The 17501-nt window shown below is 37.6% G+C and overlaps 1 protein-coding gene across 3 annotated transcripts in view; it reads right to left on the bottom strand.

Moving 5' to 3' along the window:
* The window catches only part of HSD17B4 (hydroxysteroid 17-beta dehydrogenase 4), a 62187-nt gene that overhangs the window by 20319 nt on the left and 24367 nt on the right, over positions 1-17501 (bottom strand). For all 3 annotated transcript variants that reach the window (XM_021379884.1, XM_021379885.1, XM_021379886.1), the window contains 5 exons: positions 16872-17105; positions 16412-16463; positions 15189-15260; positions 13650-13753; positions 8207-8272 (listed from right to left, as the gene is read on the bottom strand). In XM_021379884.1, the coding sequence (XP_021235559.1) occupies positions 8207-8272; positions 13650-13753; positions 15189-15260; positions 16412-16463; positions 16872-17105 (528 nt within the window). The remainder of the gene's footprint in view (positions 1-8206; positions 8273-13649; positions 13754-15188; positions 15261-16411; positions 16464-16871; positions 17106-17501) is intronic.

Below are 17501 nucleotides of genomic sequence, written 5' to 3' on the forward strand. Positions count from 1 at the left end.
AGTCAAAAATACAACAGACAATCACCATTCTTGAGAAGCAGAAAATTAAAGTTGCCAAATGTGAATTGCACAAAATTATTAGACTACTTTAACTAAAGTAAATAAAAAGCCGTCAAAAGGCTTTTTTTTATTATTATTATTATTTTCCACAAAGGAGCCATTGCAATCAATGTTAATTGATACTAAATAACAGTTATAGTAGTGGAAAATTCTATTTACATATGAGACCAAATTTCAAGTTAAATCTAGCTATGCAGCTGTTTCACACTGAACTTGTAATATACACTACTCCTTTATTTAGGGTGATAATAAGCAGTACTTGGGAGACAATACACTGAATGCCATTCAAAAGAACTGTGGTGAAAAATATTATTAGACCGCTAACAAAATAAATGTAAGATTTAGGAAATAATTAAGCTCGGATAATTAAATGTGTTCAATGTATTTTACTAAAAATCTGGCACGTGAATATAGGAAGTACTTGTGCTTTTGTATTTTTGACAGTTGGAAGTAGCACCGGTCACAGTCATAAAACACATAGCTTGAAACAACTAACAGTTACAGAGCAGTCTGGCTAGACCTGCCAACAAACTTCTTTCATTTACCACATTCTTTGGTATTACTTAATTATTTAAAATTATATGAGGTACATACCACATTGGAACAGAATTGTTTTAAAGCCTTGTTGGCCCTACTTTCTGCACTCCTACAATAACATTTCCTGAAATCTTGAGTGATAGCACAAAAGAAAACTAGGCGATGCATCCTTGGAGGATGACAAGACCCAATTGATGCGGGGCATTAGATTGAAGTCAGTCATAATATGGTTGGATTGTTCTCCAATTAATAACACAAACTGTCAAGTCTCATTTCCTAACAATTTAGGAGTTCTGCCAGACCACAAAAAGAAAGGCGATATTCAATCTGTCTGTGCCAACATTTCAGTCTTGCCTGTGGATTGCAATAAAGGTCAGTGGTAAAGCTAACAAAAAATGAAGCCAACTCTCCATATATTTTGCCTTCTAACTTGTCAGACAGAGCTTTGCCCAAGAGCTTACACTTTCAAGTACTTTTGTGTATGTGCATGTGCGTATACTTTACTGAACAACTTATTAAAACAATTGCAAGCACCCAAGCCAACTCATACAGAATAAAACAGCCACAAATCTCACCTACATTTCAATGAGCTCTGACTTACATTAATAACAATGAATGTTTCCAGGTAGAGTGTCAGCACTGATGCTTCAAGGGATCAAATTAACTCACTATACTAAAAAACAAGCAGCTACACTTCAACTTTTTGAGATCCCCACTTACCATAACTTCTTTTTAACCATCTCTTTAAGTCTAAGTATAGATATTGAGAAGGAGCGATCAGTAAACAACAACACATAGAAAAGTAAAAGTGTTTGTTCGCTCCTTCCAATAGCCATTTTTCTCACCAAATTAGGCCTACGCATAAAATACAGCAGATGCTATTAGTTGTTCATAACGGCCTCCAATGCCTGAATATGTTCTGTGGAAATCTGGTTGACATACAATTCTATTTTTTAACAAGACTGTAACTAAGAAAAACAAGTGTAGTTTCCTAGACCTTTTTAAGTTTGCAATTAAATTTTCTTTGTTGTCTGGACACCATAAGCTCAACACTTCTCTGGCACAGGCTTCAAAGAACATTAGCTATTTATCAGAAGCAGGGTAAATGTACAGGAAGCCTTTTCTCTAGTGCGGCCTCTCAATTAAAAGGTACAGACCATTTCAAATCATGTTGTTTTGTAGGAATTCAAAGGAAATAACAATTTTTATGTACTTTAGTAAGACATCCATAGACAAGGGAAAGTAATCAACTCTTGGAAATGAAGAGCATCTTGTTTAAACAAAATCACGGCTACCCTAGTACCTTTTCTTCTTTCACAAGCTTACCACACAAAATTCTAGTGTAACTGAAGACATCAGTTATTTTTCAAAACCACCATAATTAGAAAATTATATTCTGATCTTCCCAACGGGGTAAGTATGCACATAAAAAGAAAACAAAAAAACTCAGTCAGGTGCAGCAGGCATCATAACATGTAAAAAACTTCAGACCTAAGCATTCCCTAACTACACAATGTCAAGGGTCTGAAGAATATTGGGTCTGCATCCTGAAACCTCTAGACAAATTAAGAAAACACTATCAAGACTTTGCAATGGCTTCACATTCCTTTGTTCTGCATGTATCATCCTTAGTTGTTGAGCACATTTTGTCAGGCATGCTCTCGGTATCTGCGAACCTACTGCAGAACTTTGTTCTTTTCATTATGAAACAAATTACTTACGCTACAAATAGCAAAAATCACCTGAGGCTCTCAGGAGGCTCTTTGGCACTATACTCTGAAGTTAATTTAAATTTACATGTTTTCAGGCAGTGCTGTACCACAGTCTTTACAGAGCAGGACAGAAAGAAACATTTGTCCTGTAACCATATTTTCCCCATCCGCATTAACATGCTTTCATCATCGTCTCTCTCAAAGGAGTATATTGCACTCATTCAAAAAACAACCTTAATTCAAATCACTCCCATTCCTCTGTTGTTTTTTTTTTCTTTTTTTAATTCTTATTTTTTTAACAGCTTAGAAATAAAATCTCTCCAGAGAAACAGGTAAAAGCTGGAAATAACTAACTTCTGTGTACATAGTCACAATGAGAAAATTAGTCTACCTGCATCTGAGTTCTATAAAAACACACACAAATATTTAGGCTTAAAATGAAAACATATATGAAACGTGTTCTATAAAAATTACTTTCCACAGATGAGTACCAACATCCCAGAATTACACAGACACCCTTCTAGGGGTCTTAACATCTCATACTAAGTGTAAAGCAATGTCTTACAGCACTGAACATGCTGCCAGTGGGTGGACAACATTTTACAGTAGAATTCATATTTAATAATGCACTAGACTTTTAAAATGTTTCCTATACGCATCTTTCCTTCCAAGATACCTTTTTAATAAGGTTTACTCCAAAGTCTACACTTCTGCAGTAAACTTATTTTGTACATTGTCTTCACAGTTGTTTCCACTTGGATGAAGAAGTGTGGTTCTGACAGAACATTAGACAGTGAAAACTCAAATAGCTAGAGGACAGCAGTAAATGCAAGAGGACAGCAAGACTGAGAGTCACTCAGGAAAGGAGAGTGTTGTGGCTTAGCCCTGCAGGCAGCTAAACACTACCCAGCCTTTCACTCTCGCCCTCCCCTCATAGTCAGATAGAGGAGAGAATCAGGAAGGAAGAAAACAAGGTAGAACTCTTACATGGACATAAAAAAGTGATGTGATAATGCAGTTGCTTACCACCTGCTGACTGATGCGCAGCCAGTCCGTGTGGAATGGTTCCTCCCCTTGCCAACTCTTTGCAGTTTTACAGTTTTTTCACATGTGATAAAGTATGGAATATCCCTTCAGCTCCATTAGGTCAGCTGTCCTGACTCTGTCCCCTCTCAGCATCTTTCCCCCCCGCCCCCCCCACTGGCAGGACAGCATGCAAAGCAGACAAACTGAAACACCCCTGGCTCTGTACAGCACTGCTCAGCAGCAACTAAAGCATCAGTGCATTACCAACACTGTTTTTCTCCAAAAGCTAAATTACAGCATCATATCAGACACTATGAAGAAAATCAGCTCTGTCTCAGCTGAAACCAGAACAGCTGGAGACTCCTGAAGTCACATTCACAGGTGATGATGACACTACCTGAAATATTGCAGGTACCGATTCTTTTTCTTCTTTGAGAAGAAGAGCATCAGCATGTTAGAAAAAGCAGCAATTTCTTCATGTCTTGTTAGTCAATTTTTGATCTATATGTGGCTTCACACACTTTGTGTGTTTTAAATCCTATCATACTAGTTCAAGTGTGGATTTACTGAATCTTTCTGAAATAAACACAAAATCATTATATTTCCTAAGCTGGCTTTTCTACACTGCTTATTGTATCACTTTCTTGGAGAGCACCCGACACTGTACATCATTTCTATTAACACACTCTGTGGAATTAAAATGCCTTATGCATTTATAAACATCTTTACCTTACAGACCAAAAACCGTAAGACAGCAGAAAAGGTCAGAACTGTCAGCAGCACAAACCAATTCTGGCTCTCCCATGTAACATTCGATTAAAAACTGCATCACAAAGCATTGCATTCACAGGCTATTAGGACTACACTCAAAGCAAGCTTTATTCACTTTTTTTTTTTTTATAATCTGAAATTCTCTGCAACACTTAAAACCTCACCACAATTTTCCAAATAAGATCGACTTATAAATGACAGGATATCAAAAAGCTGTACATCATCACCAGTCTCAGTTTCGACACCAGCTGTAATGACAACTTCCAAAATTCTTGAGAACAGCTCCACCCAGAAGGATGGCCAGTTTTCTGGATGACCACAAGAGTCGTGTGCTTGAGACAGTTAAGATGCAAAGAAAAGTAGCACCAAGAGTATAATTTGTGTGACAAGCCACATAATGCTGTTTTGCAGAGACATACTGGGGGCACAGCTGCCCCTACACAGTTTGTTCCAAAACAATGGGAGATTGAGGCACTTCTTCAAAATCCATCTAAGCAATCTTTTCTACCTCTTTGCCTTGTCTGTTTCTCATCAATTTAAATAACAACGAATACTCGAGATTCAAAATGGCAGAATGCTCCACTGAAATACAGGATATTGTCACGAGAAAAGATAATTCTTCAGTTGGTAACTGTTTCTTAAATACTAGACATTTTACTGAACTAACTTGGCATTGACAAAAATCTGGAAGTTCTGCAAACTTCTTACAGCTTCCATTTTTCCTATAGACAAAGAGAAAGTGGGAAGGAACACAGAATAGTAAAACCAAAACTGCTTCTTGACAGACTCCGCTTTATAGGATACTGTGATACTGTGTACTTACTGTGACAATATTTTCTGTGCTGAATATTCGTTTTGATATCTGAAGTTAGATAACAGTTCAAACTAGCAGTTAGATAAAATAAACTGATCACACTGCACAATTTTATAATACTGTGGTTTTTTTCCCAGAGAAGCGGACAAACAAAAGAAAAACTGAAAGCCCCTGACAAACTCAAGACCCCATACTTCTTTCTTTCCTTTGCAGTGGCCTCCATCACTTGGACATCATCAACCTCAAATACACGCTACAGCTTATTTTGTGTTGATCATCAAAAAATGAATTCCAAAGAAATCAACACATTTGGGAAGGTGGCAAAAACTCTCCAGAGATACAAGTGTGTATGATTTAAGTGCATCTAAACCGCATGAGGAATCGTTTACCAAAATTTGTTTGATTGACTAGTATAAGTTTCTGGTTTGAAAGATGGCAAGAAAGGAGTAGTTTGGTGACACTGAAGATCTGCAACTGTGTTATTTGTTCCCTAATGGGCTGAAATTGTATGAATCATTTCTTGTTAAATGGCTAATAGTTAAGCACCCTCTAGACTTTGTGATCTTCTGTCAAAAGCTCTATTTTTACTGGAAAGATTTATGGAAGTATGCCCAGTAAAGCATGGCTCTGGTTACAGAGAACAAGCTAGAAAATTCCACAGCACAAACATCTCTCTGCAACATGGGAAAAATGTCACTAGCTCTTTAAAGAAAATCTCACGAATGTCACAGAGAAAATATTTTATGTACTTCAGTAGGATGCAATTTTTAATCCTTAAACTGCTTTAGAAGCTCAGATACTTAACTACTTTTCATCTTCCAGCAGCTCACAGTATGATACTTCAGGTCACTCATTCAAAAGCACCAGTTGGTGTTTAAATAACTTTTCCGGAACAGGCACAAATTTTAAAAGGATAAAGATTTATTATAGTACCTTACTACACTATCAAACGAGTCTTTGATACCGCTAACCAAAGGGAGCAGTTTGTTGTGTCAGTTGACACTGACATAAGAAACGATCATATTTCAAGGAAATATGGTGGCTGTGGCCTCCATTGTGCAGCATATACAGTCAAGGGCTAAAAACGGCTGCTGTGCCTATGTTCTCAGTATCCTCTTCCCTAAAAAGCACTTTGTCCTGCCTGGAAACACATTAAAAAGTTATCTTCCTCTTGCACTCTAACATTACCCAGGGTTTTCAACAGTCTTCTTGTTTCCACAGAGTGCACATACAGCTGCGATGTGCAGCGTACAGTGCAGCCAGGGAAGTGTCAACACACAGGTAACACCAAGCAGTTAATTTAAATTAAAATGTAGCTTCTACGACAACCGGAGTCCTTGATTTCAGTGAAAGAAAGGAGTCACTGTAAACATTTTTAAAAGATTCACCATGATCCGGTTATCAGGAAATTTACTACATGATGAGACTGAGAAGTGAAAGGGGAAAAAATGGTATTTTTCTGAAGTAAACTGTGGTAACAGAAAAACAGCCTGTTGAATGTCACAACAGTCTTTGGAAGCTAATACAGCTCACGTTAACAAACTGACTCAGTCTTTCTCCATAAACTCTTTGAACTGTTTCGGTGGCTGAATGGCAATGGTCGTTTCTGCCAACACCTTAGGCGTTTAAACACAAAGGAGGAATAAATTCCAGAAATGTTAGTGCAATTTGCATGCCAGCTTCTATTTACAAAAAGGATTTTAGGCAGTTACATGTCATTCCACAGACACAGAAATGTAAAATTTTGATAACGTTTCCCCAAGTTGCTCATCACTTAAAAGTTTGTATTTTTCCCCCATATAGTTCCTACGTTCTGCATATTCTCCATCCTACACACAGGTATCATCACTTGAGCACAGATGCTACTGAGTAATTTGACAGATAAGCCTTCTGAGGCTGAACATCCATTGCCTTTGGCTCCTGCAAGACCTAATGCGACATGAATGATCATTGTATACTTATCTGTCAGAGCTGATGATAAAACAGCAGCAGTGCGATGGCTATTCTGTGCCACTTCCTATGTTGCCAAAAACCTTTCTTGCAGTAGCAAAGTTTCTAAATTTCCACACCATAGGATCACTATCACACAGCAACAATTCTGGACAGACTCTAGCTTGAGATTTAGGCTCAGAAACAAACATACGAATGAGGGGGTCACAAACGTCCTCTGAAAGCTGATGAATCTGCAATCAATTCTGATACTATCACATAGAGAAGAATCTGAACTATGTTTTCCATACTGAAACTAAATGCTTTAACTACTTGGGCATTAAAATAGCTATGTCTTATTTTATCTCTAAGAAGGTGTCAGTTGCTAGACAGCACCATTTCTCCACCTCTCTGGAGTAGAGCACTCTCCCATTTTCCCCTGTCTCTTGATGTGCTTGTGTGCTTTTGATAAAGTCTATTCAGAAGAACTGTCTTGTGTCCTTTAGACTGACACTGTGAATTTCAGGATGCAGCAAGTAAATTAGTGACAGAAACAGAAATGCTGGCCTAGCATCCTTCTTGTTTAAGTGAGTAGGGCTAACTTGAACTTCAAGTACATAAATCAGCTGGATGAGACTTCATTTGATTTGCTGCATATATAACCAGAGCCAAGCAGGCATCATGGTTACCACAGCTCAGCTGACGCTCAATAATTTAAGTGAGCGTGTCCAAAAGGTAAAGTCTCCTGTCAGGACTGCACTGCTTTTGAAACTAATACTCAGCATCTTAATGCTGGTACCTTTCCCTTCTTACTTATCTTACTTTTGCATTTCTGCACCTTCAGAAAAGGATAGATTTTATTTACTCAGGTTTTTGCCTTTGGAAAGCAGACGCCTGTGATTCAGTGTGACTGGGTGGAAGGAAGCATACCTAAGCAGACATCTATCATTATTTCAGGTTTACCTGACTACAACTACTACAGAAATTTAAATGTTCAAAAACCTCTTATTTTTTAAGCCACCGTGTGTTTGCATTCAGCATTTAAATTTTGAAACTCCTTTTTTTTTTTTTTCCTACAACAGAATACATATATTCACTATGTTCATTTCCTCTGTGTAGAATTTTGTAATAAAAATCATAATAGAAGTGTCACCATCTTGTGAAAAGAATGTTTCAGAACACTGAATATACTACTGTAACTTAACGTAGCAAAAATTTTACCTTCAAGTTGTACACAGAGTACAAGGATATGTAAATACTCGAGGTATAACAGAAAACTGGAACTATTAGTATCGTGCAAGACTAGTTTCTCCAAGTAAAATAAACATTTTTACATCTTGAGCATGTACAACTCTACCTGATCAGATGTTGTGACGTCAGAAAGTACAGCATCTGGAGGTCTCTTGGGTGGATTCACTGTGACCTAAAGCAGAAGCAGTTGTATCAGTATTTCACCACAAGAAAATCTTTTATCAGAATTACAGTCAAAAATGTACAGACAAAAATAGCATTTACAAAGCTGTTAGGGTTCCTCCCAACCTTTCTTCAGATACAAGTGGGAGAAAAATATTAATGTAAGAAAAACTAAGTTTTGAAACTCATCTTTGCAAAGACAGTGAACTTAAGGCACTAGATCTGCCTTAGCAACATCAAGCTAATCAATTTGATTATATTTCTTCCAAACTATTCAAAAAGATCAAATAAGAATTACCTCAAAATTTAGTTGCCTCATGCAACATGAGTATTTTGGAATGCAGATATAAAAGTGAAGCTTTTAAAATTATACCCAAAGCTCAATAGGATACAGAAGAATTTATTACCTCACTTGCACACTATATTGCTTTTGGTCTTTCAATAGCTTTTTCCTTTTGTCTTTACAAATACATGCTGAATACGAAGCCACACAACGTTCTAAGCAAGCTGTTCTTTTGCAACCTGCAGTTTTTTTTTTTTGCTCAGTTTTGATGATAGGAGTTTTACCAGCATACTGTGAGAGAATAACTTATGCAATAATAAACACACACAAAAAAAATCATAAACAATTCAAAAGTATTAAAGTAGCTAAAAGTGGAAAATTCTCACTTCTTTGTAGGGATTTTGAAACAACAACAACAACAAAAAAAAAAAAAACACAAACAGAAACTGTCTTAAGCTCTAAAACAAAAGCAAGTAACTTGACTCTCCCCTATATAAATTATCCCTCATCTTCGCTTTTGTAACCACTTTCCCAGAGAAAAAAAAAAAATCAATGAAATTGAGTACTGAGTAGTTACACATCTAATAACAGCAAAGACACCTCTTGAATGGAAGAAATGTAGACATCACACCACATCTGCGGAAAGAACAATGGCTCTACAGATTATTCAGTTTGCTAACAAGAACACTACTCAACGTGATTTCAGAACACGAGTTTGTTGCCAGTTTATCTTCTGTTGGCTTAAAGAAACTCAACCTGAGGTATTGAGCCATAAAGAGGCTGAAATTAGCCAACAAATGAAAAATGAAGGAAGCCTGCTATCAGCTAGACAAGAACACTCCAACTAAAGAGGAGAAACACAGTTTACACAAAGTGTTGCTCACAGTATACCTCAGCTTGGAAATTAGTTCTCCTTGGTTTGCAAGTACAATACGTGTGTAAAGTGACAAAAACCTATATTGCACAAGTCTGATCAATCTAGGAATTAATTTTGGCACAGAGGAACATGAAAGGTTGTTTTTTGTCCTCCCTTCTTTGTCCCTCTGAAGGTTTGTGAAGACAGAACAGTGAAAGTGGTCATTTGAAACTGACCTCTTGCATGCAGAAAGGCTGTTCAATGTGCTGATCGTGTGTCATCTTAACTAGACAGTATTTATTAATTTCTTCTATGACAAAACAGACTGTTCCCTGAAACAAGCATTCTATATTTTGAAATGTAAAATTATTTAAATTGCATTCTCGTTCTTCACTAAATAGAGTGAAGAAACATTTGCCTTTACTGCACAGTTTACATAAAAACTACCAGGGCACTACACTGGAGTCACTGACACCATTATAGATGAGCAATGCTTCTTTTGGAGCATTATTTCTACATGCATTATTACAAAGTTGATTACATAAGCGTTAAGGGTTCCATCAAAGAACATCATGATCATCTGGAAGAACCTTTTAAAGAATAGTTTAAGGCCTCTGACACTGTGTTAAAGCCTTTGACACTGTTCCCCACAACATCCTCATGGAGAAGCTGGCTGCCCATGGTTTGGATGGGCATATGCTCTGCTGGGTGAAACACTGGCTGGATGGCAGGGCCCAAAGAGTTGTGATCAGTGGAGTTCAATCCATTTAACAGTGCACTCTCAGTAAGTTTGCTGATGACACCAAGTTGGGAGGGCGTGTTGATCTGCCAGAGGGTAGAAAGGCACTACAGAGGGACCTGGATAGACTGCATCGATGGGCTGAGGCAAACTGTATGAGTTTCAACAGGGCCAAGTGTCGGGTCCTGCATTTTGGTCACAGCAACCCCAGGCAACCCTACAGGCTTGGGGAAGAGTGGCTGGAAAGCTGCCTGACGGAAAGGGACCTTGGTGTGCTGATGGACATTCGGCTGAATATGAGCCAGCGGTGTGCCCAGGTGGCCAAGAAGGCCAGTGGCATCCTGGCTTGGATCAGGAATGGGGTGGTGAGCAGGACTAGGGAATCCATCCTGCCCCTGTACTCGGCATTGGTGAGGCCCCACCTCAAGTACTGTGTTCAGTTTTGGGCACCTCAGTACAGAAAGGACATGGAGGTGCTGGAGCAGGTCCAAAGAAGGGCAACAAGGCTGGGGAAGGGCTTGGAGAATATGCCCTGTGAGGAGAGACTGAAGGAACTGGGGCTGTTTAGTCTGGGGAAGAGGAGGCTGAGGGGAGACCTCGTTGCTCTCTTCAAACACCTGAAAGGTGATTGCAGTGAGAGCGGGGCTGGTCTCTTCTCACTGGTGACAGGTGACAGGACAAGGGGAAATGGAAGTTGTGCCAGGGGAGGTTTAGGTTGGATATCAGGAAAAACTTCTTTACAGAAAGGGTTGTTAAGTTGCAGTTGGACTTGATGATCTTGAAGGTCTTTTCCAACCTGAGCAATTCTATGATTCTAATATACTCTAAAGTTATTATACTACACAGAGACTTCTCCCATTTGATTTGATTTGTAAAGTTAAAAAATTCTCTATAATTGATATAGGTTTAGGTAAAAAAAAAAAAAAAAGAAATTAAAAAAAAATCCATCAACCCCAAAGAACACCTTCTACTGTATTACAAATGTACAAAAAGTAGGCATTTTGAATTAGTGAAAATGCTGAGCTTACTATAGCCTATGTTGAACTGACTTATTACTGTAGTGCCTCAAGGCTCTAGTTCACAGTAACAACACTCATATCATAGCTGGCACTACTCTTCAACACAGTATTAAAGGAAAGAGAAGTTATACATCAGAAACCCGACTAGTTACTGCATGCATTTGGACATGCACACTGTGTGTTCATGTGACATTGTTCATCACTTGCTAACTCTCCTCCAGAATGCAGGAGCACCACTCCAGCAGAAGTGAGAAATAAAAATGTTTTTCCGTTCTTACGTTTTCCAAACCTCCTTCACATGGACACATAGATTTATGAAGAGCTACACCTAGAGGTCTTTTCCAGAAATTGCAAGTTCAAACGCAACACTCTCAACATTTTAGCAAGCAAAGATTTTCAGCAGAGCAATGTATTGAAGCATTATAATGTGAAAAACTACTAGCACAAACTTTACATATGAAAAAACTAGTAAGTGAAACACTAGCACTCTCTGTATACATACAGAGAATACTGCCACTACATATCAATTATTTTTAAATGAAAACAGCTCCCTCAACCACCTCACTCCTCCCAAACAGAAATGAAGAGTTGAAATAACTCTTTAATAACTCAGAAATAAAGTGGAGGAGAATAATACATTGCAGTGATAAACTGATAAAAACATGGGATTATGGATTCCAAACTGAGGTTATAAACTTGAGGCAGAAATGAAAGCATGGTCATTACAGCAAAGTTGGTGCAGGTTTAAAATCACACACACAAAAAAACTGGTAAGCATCTAGTTGGGACAATCCCAACAGCTCAGCAGCAGGCCTCCAGGCAAAGTCTCTAAAATGTCAGCTTCCTTCTTATCACTGACCTTGCTGCTCATCCTAAAACAAGAACAGCCAAAAATTACAATTTTAAAGTTATGCATGAGAGGTAAAGCTCCCAAAATCGACTTTTACAAATAAAAGCAACTTCACTGCTCTTGTTCAGGTCTCAGAGGCTTTTAAAAATTGTCCAGATCAAAAGTAAATTGAGAAGAAACACTTTCAAGGCTAGCTTTTATGAAGCAACATGAAATTTTTCTCAGTCTGTTTATTGATAGTAAGAAAATGTGAGGGCTGCTTTAAAGGTAATCCCTCCTATTTTATTATGTTGGCCCATGACAACAGAGGTGGATGTTGGTGATACTGCAGTAGAGGTTGCATCAGTATTCTGTTCCATGTTGTTGCTGTGTGCCATATGGCAGCAGAGGGGCAGTTTGATAGAACAGCATCTGACATGGAAGTGCATATGAAGCAAAGGTGTGTCACTGAATTCTTCCATGTCTCCCACTGACATTCACTGACACTTCCTGAATGTTTATGGAGAGCAAACAGTGGCTGTCAGCACAGGGAGGTGGTGGGTGGTGCGTTTCAGCAGTGGTGACAGCAGGTCTCTTCTGCTGGTGCAGATGTTCACAAGTGTGGCATGCAGGCTCACTGCTGGCAAAAATGCCCAGCTACTGGTGCTGTGTTGAACAACAGTGTTTTGTTTGCTCCCTCAAACAGTGCTGTTGTGCTCTTTGCATCTGCTGTAGTTTCCACAAAAATAAAGCCTTGCTTTCAGAGAGAATAAAAAATCAAAACACACAAAGTTTCTTTTGTTGGCAGAACTTACATTTGGTCATCCTAAAATTAAAAGGCTTTTGCTAGTTGAATTGATAGCATCTTCCATTGACATACAGCATCAGGAGTTTAAGGATTTTAGCACTGCCCAAACCACAACACACGGCAGCTTTCATTACTTCTGGGCAATTAGTTGGATCAAATTTAGCTACTTCAGGTTACAGTCAGCTGGACTGCCAATTTCAAAAGATCCTCTTCTAAAAGACGTATTATGGATCCACTTGAAATGTATAATGTGGACAGCAGGCTCCTCAATTTCATTCAAAGACATTATTTTCTAATGCCAAGTCCACAAATGACCGCAAGTTACCGTAAATACTCTCAACACTAAATGGTATCTTTACTAATGACAACAAAATCTTCATGTCACACGTGGTATTAACATATCAGAGAATTGGTCAGCTAGAGAAAAGCAGACAGCTCTTCTCAAATTTAGAGTGGTACAGAATATGAAAATACCAGTTCTCAAAACTTCTGTTTTTGCTTTTTGGTTACCGACTGCCACAGGAACGCAACTTAGTTTTGATTCTAAACATTTTCCAGAGGATTTCCACCCCGTATTCAATTAGGATATTTTATATTTGTAATTTCAAATATTTTATTGTAGGAATATCTAATCAGTAGCACGCTCAGATTCACTTTGCTCTCTGATTGTAAGAACGTATGCACTGGTTGTCCAGGTCCTGAACAGCACCTTTTTCACAGGTACTTACTGCCCTCATTTTACCTCCTCTCTGTACTACTCAAGTGCTAGCATGTCCTTCATAGTTGAAATAGCAAGTATTTTCTTGAGAATGACAGACTTATTCTTTTTTAATACAAGTATGCTTTAACTTACCTTGGCCTTTTCTGATGTCCGTTTTCCACCAAATCCTCCAGCTCCGACAAAAAATAAGGAGAACTGGTTATAGCATACTAGATCCTTTCCACAATAGGTATTCACTGAAAAACAAGAGAAGAGAATGGCTGTATACTGTACTTTTTTTTTTTCACATAGCTAGCATGTGTTGGTACAATAGAGTGGTTTAGATTTAAATATGCCAAAGCTCACTTTAACAAGTTAAGGAAAAGACAATGGTTACACGTATTGCTCATCTGCACATCACTTCTTGGCTACTGAAAACTGATCAGCTGTTTTGAATATTATCCTGAATTTTATCTATATGGAAGCACTAAAATTTCTAAAAGAGCTATCAAAATGCTGATGACATTTAAGGTGTTAAAAATGCAGTGCTGCACTTAGTATTTATTTCAGCATTTCACACAGCATTAGCAATTTATTTAATAGGACAGACTCAAGCTATAAAATATGACTTATTAAAAGCTATTAGGAATCCCTAGTGTGTTAAGTATGCTAGCAACTCACACAGAAATGTAATACCAGTCTACATTGAATGGTGCATTAAAAGAGCTCCAGAGCAAGTTTTACTTTAAGGTCACTCATTCCTGAAGATAAATGTCTCACACTGAATTGCTAAGATTTAGGATCCTATTTCCAGTTCATGCATACTCCACTCCCTCACATCTTAGACTGAAATTTACTGTATTGTAATGCCCACTTTCATTTCTGGAAGGAATTTAAATGCCACCACCATTCTGCTTACAAAAAGAACTCAAGGCCAGGGTGGATGGGGCCCTGGGTAGCTTGATCTGGTGAGCAGCAACCCTGCCCACAGCAGGGGGTTGGAACTGGACAGGCTTTAAGTTTCCTTCCATCCTGAGCCATTCTATGACTCCAAGTTAGGCTAATAAAGAAGCAAAACAAAACGAGGAGGAACAGAAGGACAGAAACACCTTTATAAGATTTTATCAGTAGACTGGGAGAATAAAAAAGAGTGATTAGAGATTCACTGACTATTAAGCTATTCCTGCAGTCTAATTCTCCAAGGGACTGTGGTATAACGCACCTAAAGGTTTCAAAATTCAGAAAATGACCACTTAGCAACTTCCAGAAATGTTCTGATCCCTTAACCTGGGTACAAGAGGAAGGAAACAGAGTTTTGGTGGACACACATTCTGTTGTTGAAGAGCAACAGAATCTAAAATGGCTGCCTTCAGACAGGACTAACTATTATTAATGAAGAACTTTGTTCGATTTGCAGAGTGCGTTACTCCCCTTACACAGGCAGAAAGCAAAACTTCTCTGAAATCTTCCAAAAAATAGTATTCTTAATTTCAATACTTTAACTGCCTAATGGTGACATTATCTATCTACACAGCTATTAGTAATTAGCTCATTTCTCAGCTCTCACTACCATGTAAGAAGGTTAAAATAAGATTTTATTACAGAAAGGCTGGCAGATACTGTTACAGCTAGTTAAGTACTGAGCCTGTCAGATTTTACTGCACCTCCTCAGAAAATCATGAACTTTCTCACCATCAATAAGCAAGACTGCTCCAGAACCTTTGTCAAGTAGATCAGCAACAGTTGAAACTGACGTTAATTCACCTGTAAGACAGTAAGAACACGTACACATTTTAGAATCACAAGGTTTTGCTTCAAGAATGTTTATAGATCACTTTTCAAGCTATTTTAATAACAATAATCATCAAAAAGACATTTCAAGCTTAAACATGACACTAACTCCAAAGACAAACCATATCCCATATAGTTTATCCACACTTTTCAAGAGGGCTGGGACAACTACAGTTTGGCAGAACAGAAGCTCAGTTCAGGGCCTGGGCCTGTGTGTTTATGAAGAGACCATTGCTCCACAGAGATGTAACCATGTATATTTACGTAATCAGCCTATGGAATGGAAAGAAAGGTCTATAAACGATCAGCCTTCTTTGAAATGAATACGATTTCACATGTTTCTTTTTGTTCCTACATCCATTTCTTTTAAGATTTCTTTCCTTCTACATTCTGAAAAAATGTATTTCCAAAAACGACTAGTGAAGAAACCGAGGCACATGTGCATATGTCCTGAACAAGTCTAGTAAGTATCTCTCAAATGTTTTAATACGGGAAAACATACCAATCTGTGAAAAGAACTCACTTAAAAGAATAACTAACTAATATCTTAATTTTGAAAAGGGGAAGAGTAAATATTTGTTAGCCTCCTCATAAAGATGACCATTACTCCTTTGCATGTACACAGTTTAAATTCAGTTCTCCTAGAGGCACAAGAACTCAACCAGCCTCAAAGAATTTCAGGTAAACATCCCAAAGTAGAACAAAACAACCTCACAGAAAGTATTAAAAGTTCTGCTAGTTACTACCAAATTACATGATTTTATTTAAATTTCTATGATTCTGTGATTCCATATGAGTAATAGACCTGCATGTATTGCATTTTCTTAATAATTAGCTCATTTTTTTCAGGCTATCTAAATTAAAATAAACAAAGTAAAAACCTGCTTTTACTATTTTGAACATAAGGCATGAATTTTATATGTATATCATATAAACACAACACCAGAGCCTCAAAACATGCAGTTTCTTATTTCCTTCAACAGTGCAACAGTTTGTTTTTCTTCTCCTTCACTCCTTGGAATAAGAATGTGCAAAAAAATAAAAATAAAAAATAAAAAATAATTGAAACAGAGCTTCCCTCTTTCTACTAATGACAAGGAAATCAGCAACACAGAAGGACTGACCTGAGGTTGGTAATGGTTTATACAGTTCCAGGTACTGCTCACCATGCAGCATCTAAGCAGAGAGAGGCAATGCTACAATAACAATATGCTCTGTACTCTGTTGCTCCCCATCCCCCCAGTCATAATGGCGAGGAAATAAATAGTTTAGAAATTGTTCAGAACAAAGAAACAAGAATTGTGTGGTGTTTTGTTGTTTGTTTTTTTCTTTAAATCCCCAATTTCATGTTCAACAGAAAGTATTTTCAAAATGATAGTTAAGCCTTTTTTTCGTACCATCTTATAAAGATTCAGTTCACATAAGTGAAGTAAATTAGTAATTTCTTATGATGAGCAAATACAAACCACTGAATTTTCCTTTTCAAAAACAGACAGAGCTTACTAGTATTACAAACGTGCTAATTAAGGTTAATTTATAGTTACAAAAAGGACAAACAAAATTAGATACTTAGCACTTCCATACCTTTGCAAGATCCATATTTAGTCCAGAAAGAGAAGGAACACCATCAAACATTGAAGTCTGAGCTGGAATGACTCCAAAGGTAGGTAAACAGCAGAATTCATCACTTCCTTCAAAGAGAAATTTCAGGTGATCTGGATCCTTAGTTGACATTCCCACACCAAGAGCATACAGAATAGGCTCCAGGTGAGTATATTTATACACCCTAGTAGTCAACTCCCGGCCAACAAGGCTTGTCTGAAAATTAGAAATCAGCGTAAAATAAAACTTCATAATACTTAGTATTGCAATTGCACTCTTTCTATAATTCTCATATCAAGAAAAATTCATGTTTGAGCATTTTCTTAAAAGTATAGTTGCATGTAAAGGTTAAGTATGAGCAATAGACTGTAGCACATTATTGGGTTTTTTTTTGCAGTACAAGCAACTCTACCGTAATGCATTATATCTTACTGCTAGCAGTCTACTTCAAGAACAAATGGTGTAACTTCAGATGGCTCTGCACCCAGCAATGTGTGAAGAGTTTGGTTTTTTTTAAGACAATCACTGAAATAGTTAATACTAACAAAATTGAAAAGAGGAAAAATTAGCTACATTTTAAAAAGGAGACAGAGTAAAAACGCATTGCCTAGT

The sequence above is a fragment of the Numida meleagris genome, chromosome Z (genome assembly GCF_002078875.1).
Source record: "Numida meleagris isolate 19003 breed g44 Domestic line chromosome Z, NumMel1.0, whole genome shotgun sequence".
Taxonomy (NCBI): domain Eukaryota; kingdom Metazoa; phylum Chordata; class Aves; order Galliformes; family Numididae; genus Numida; species Numida meleagris.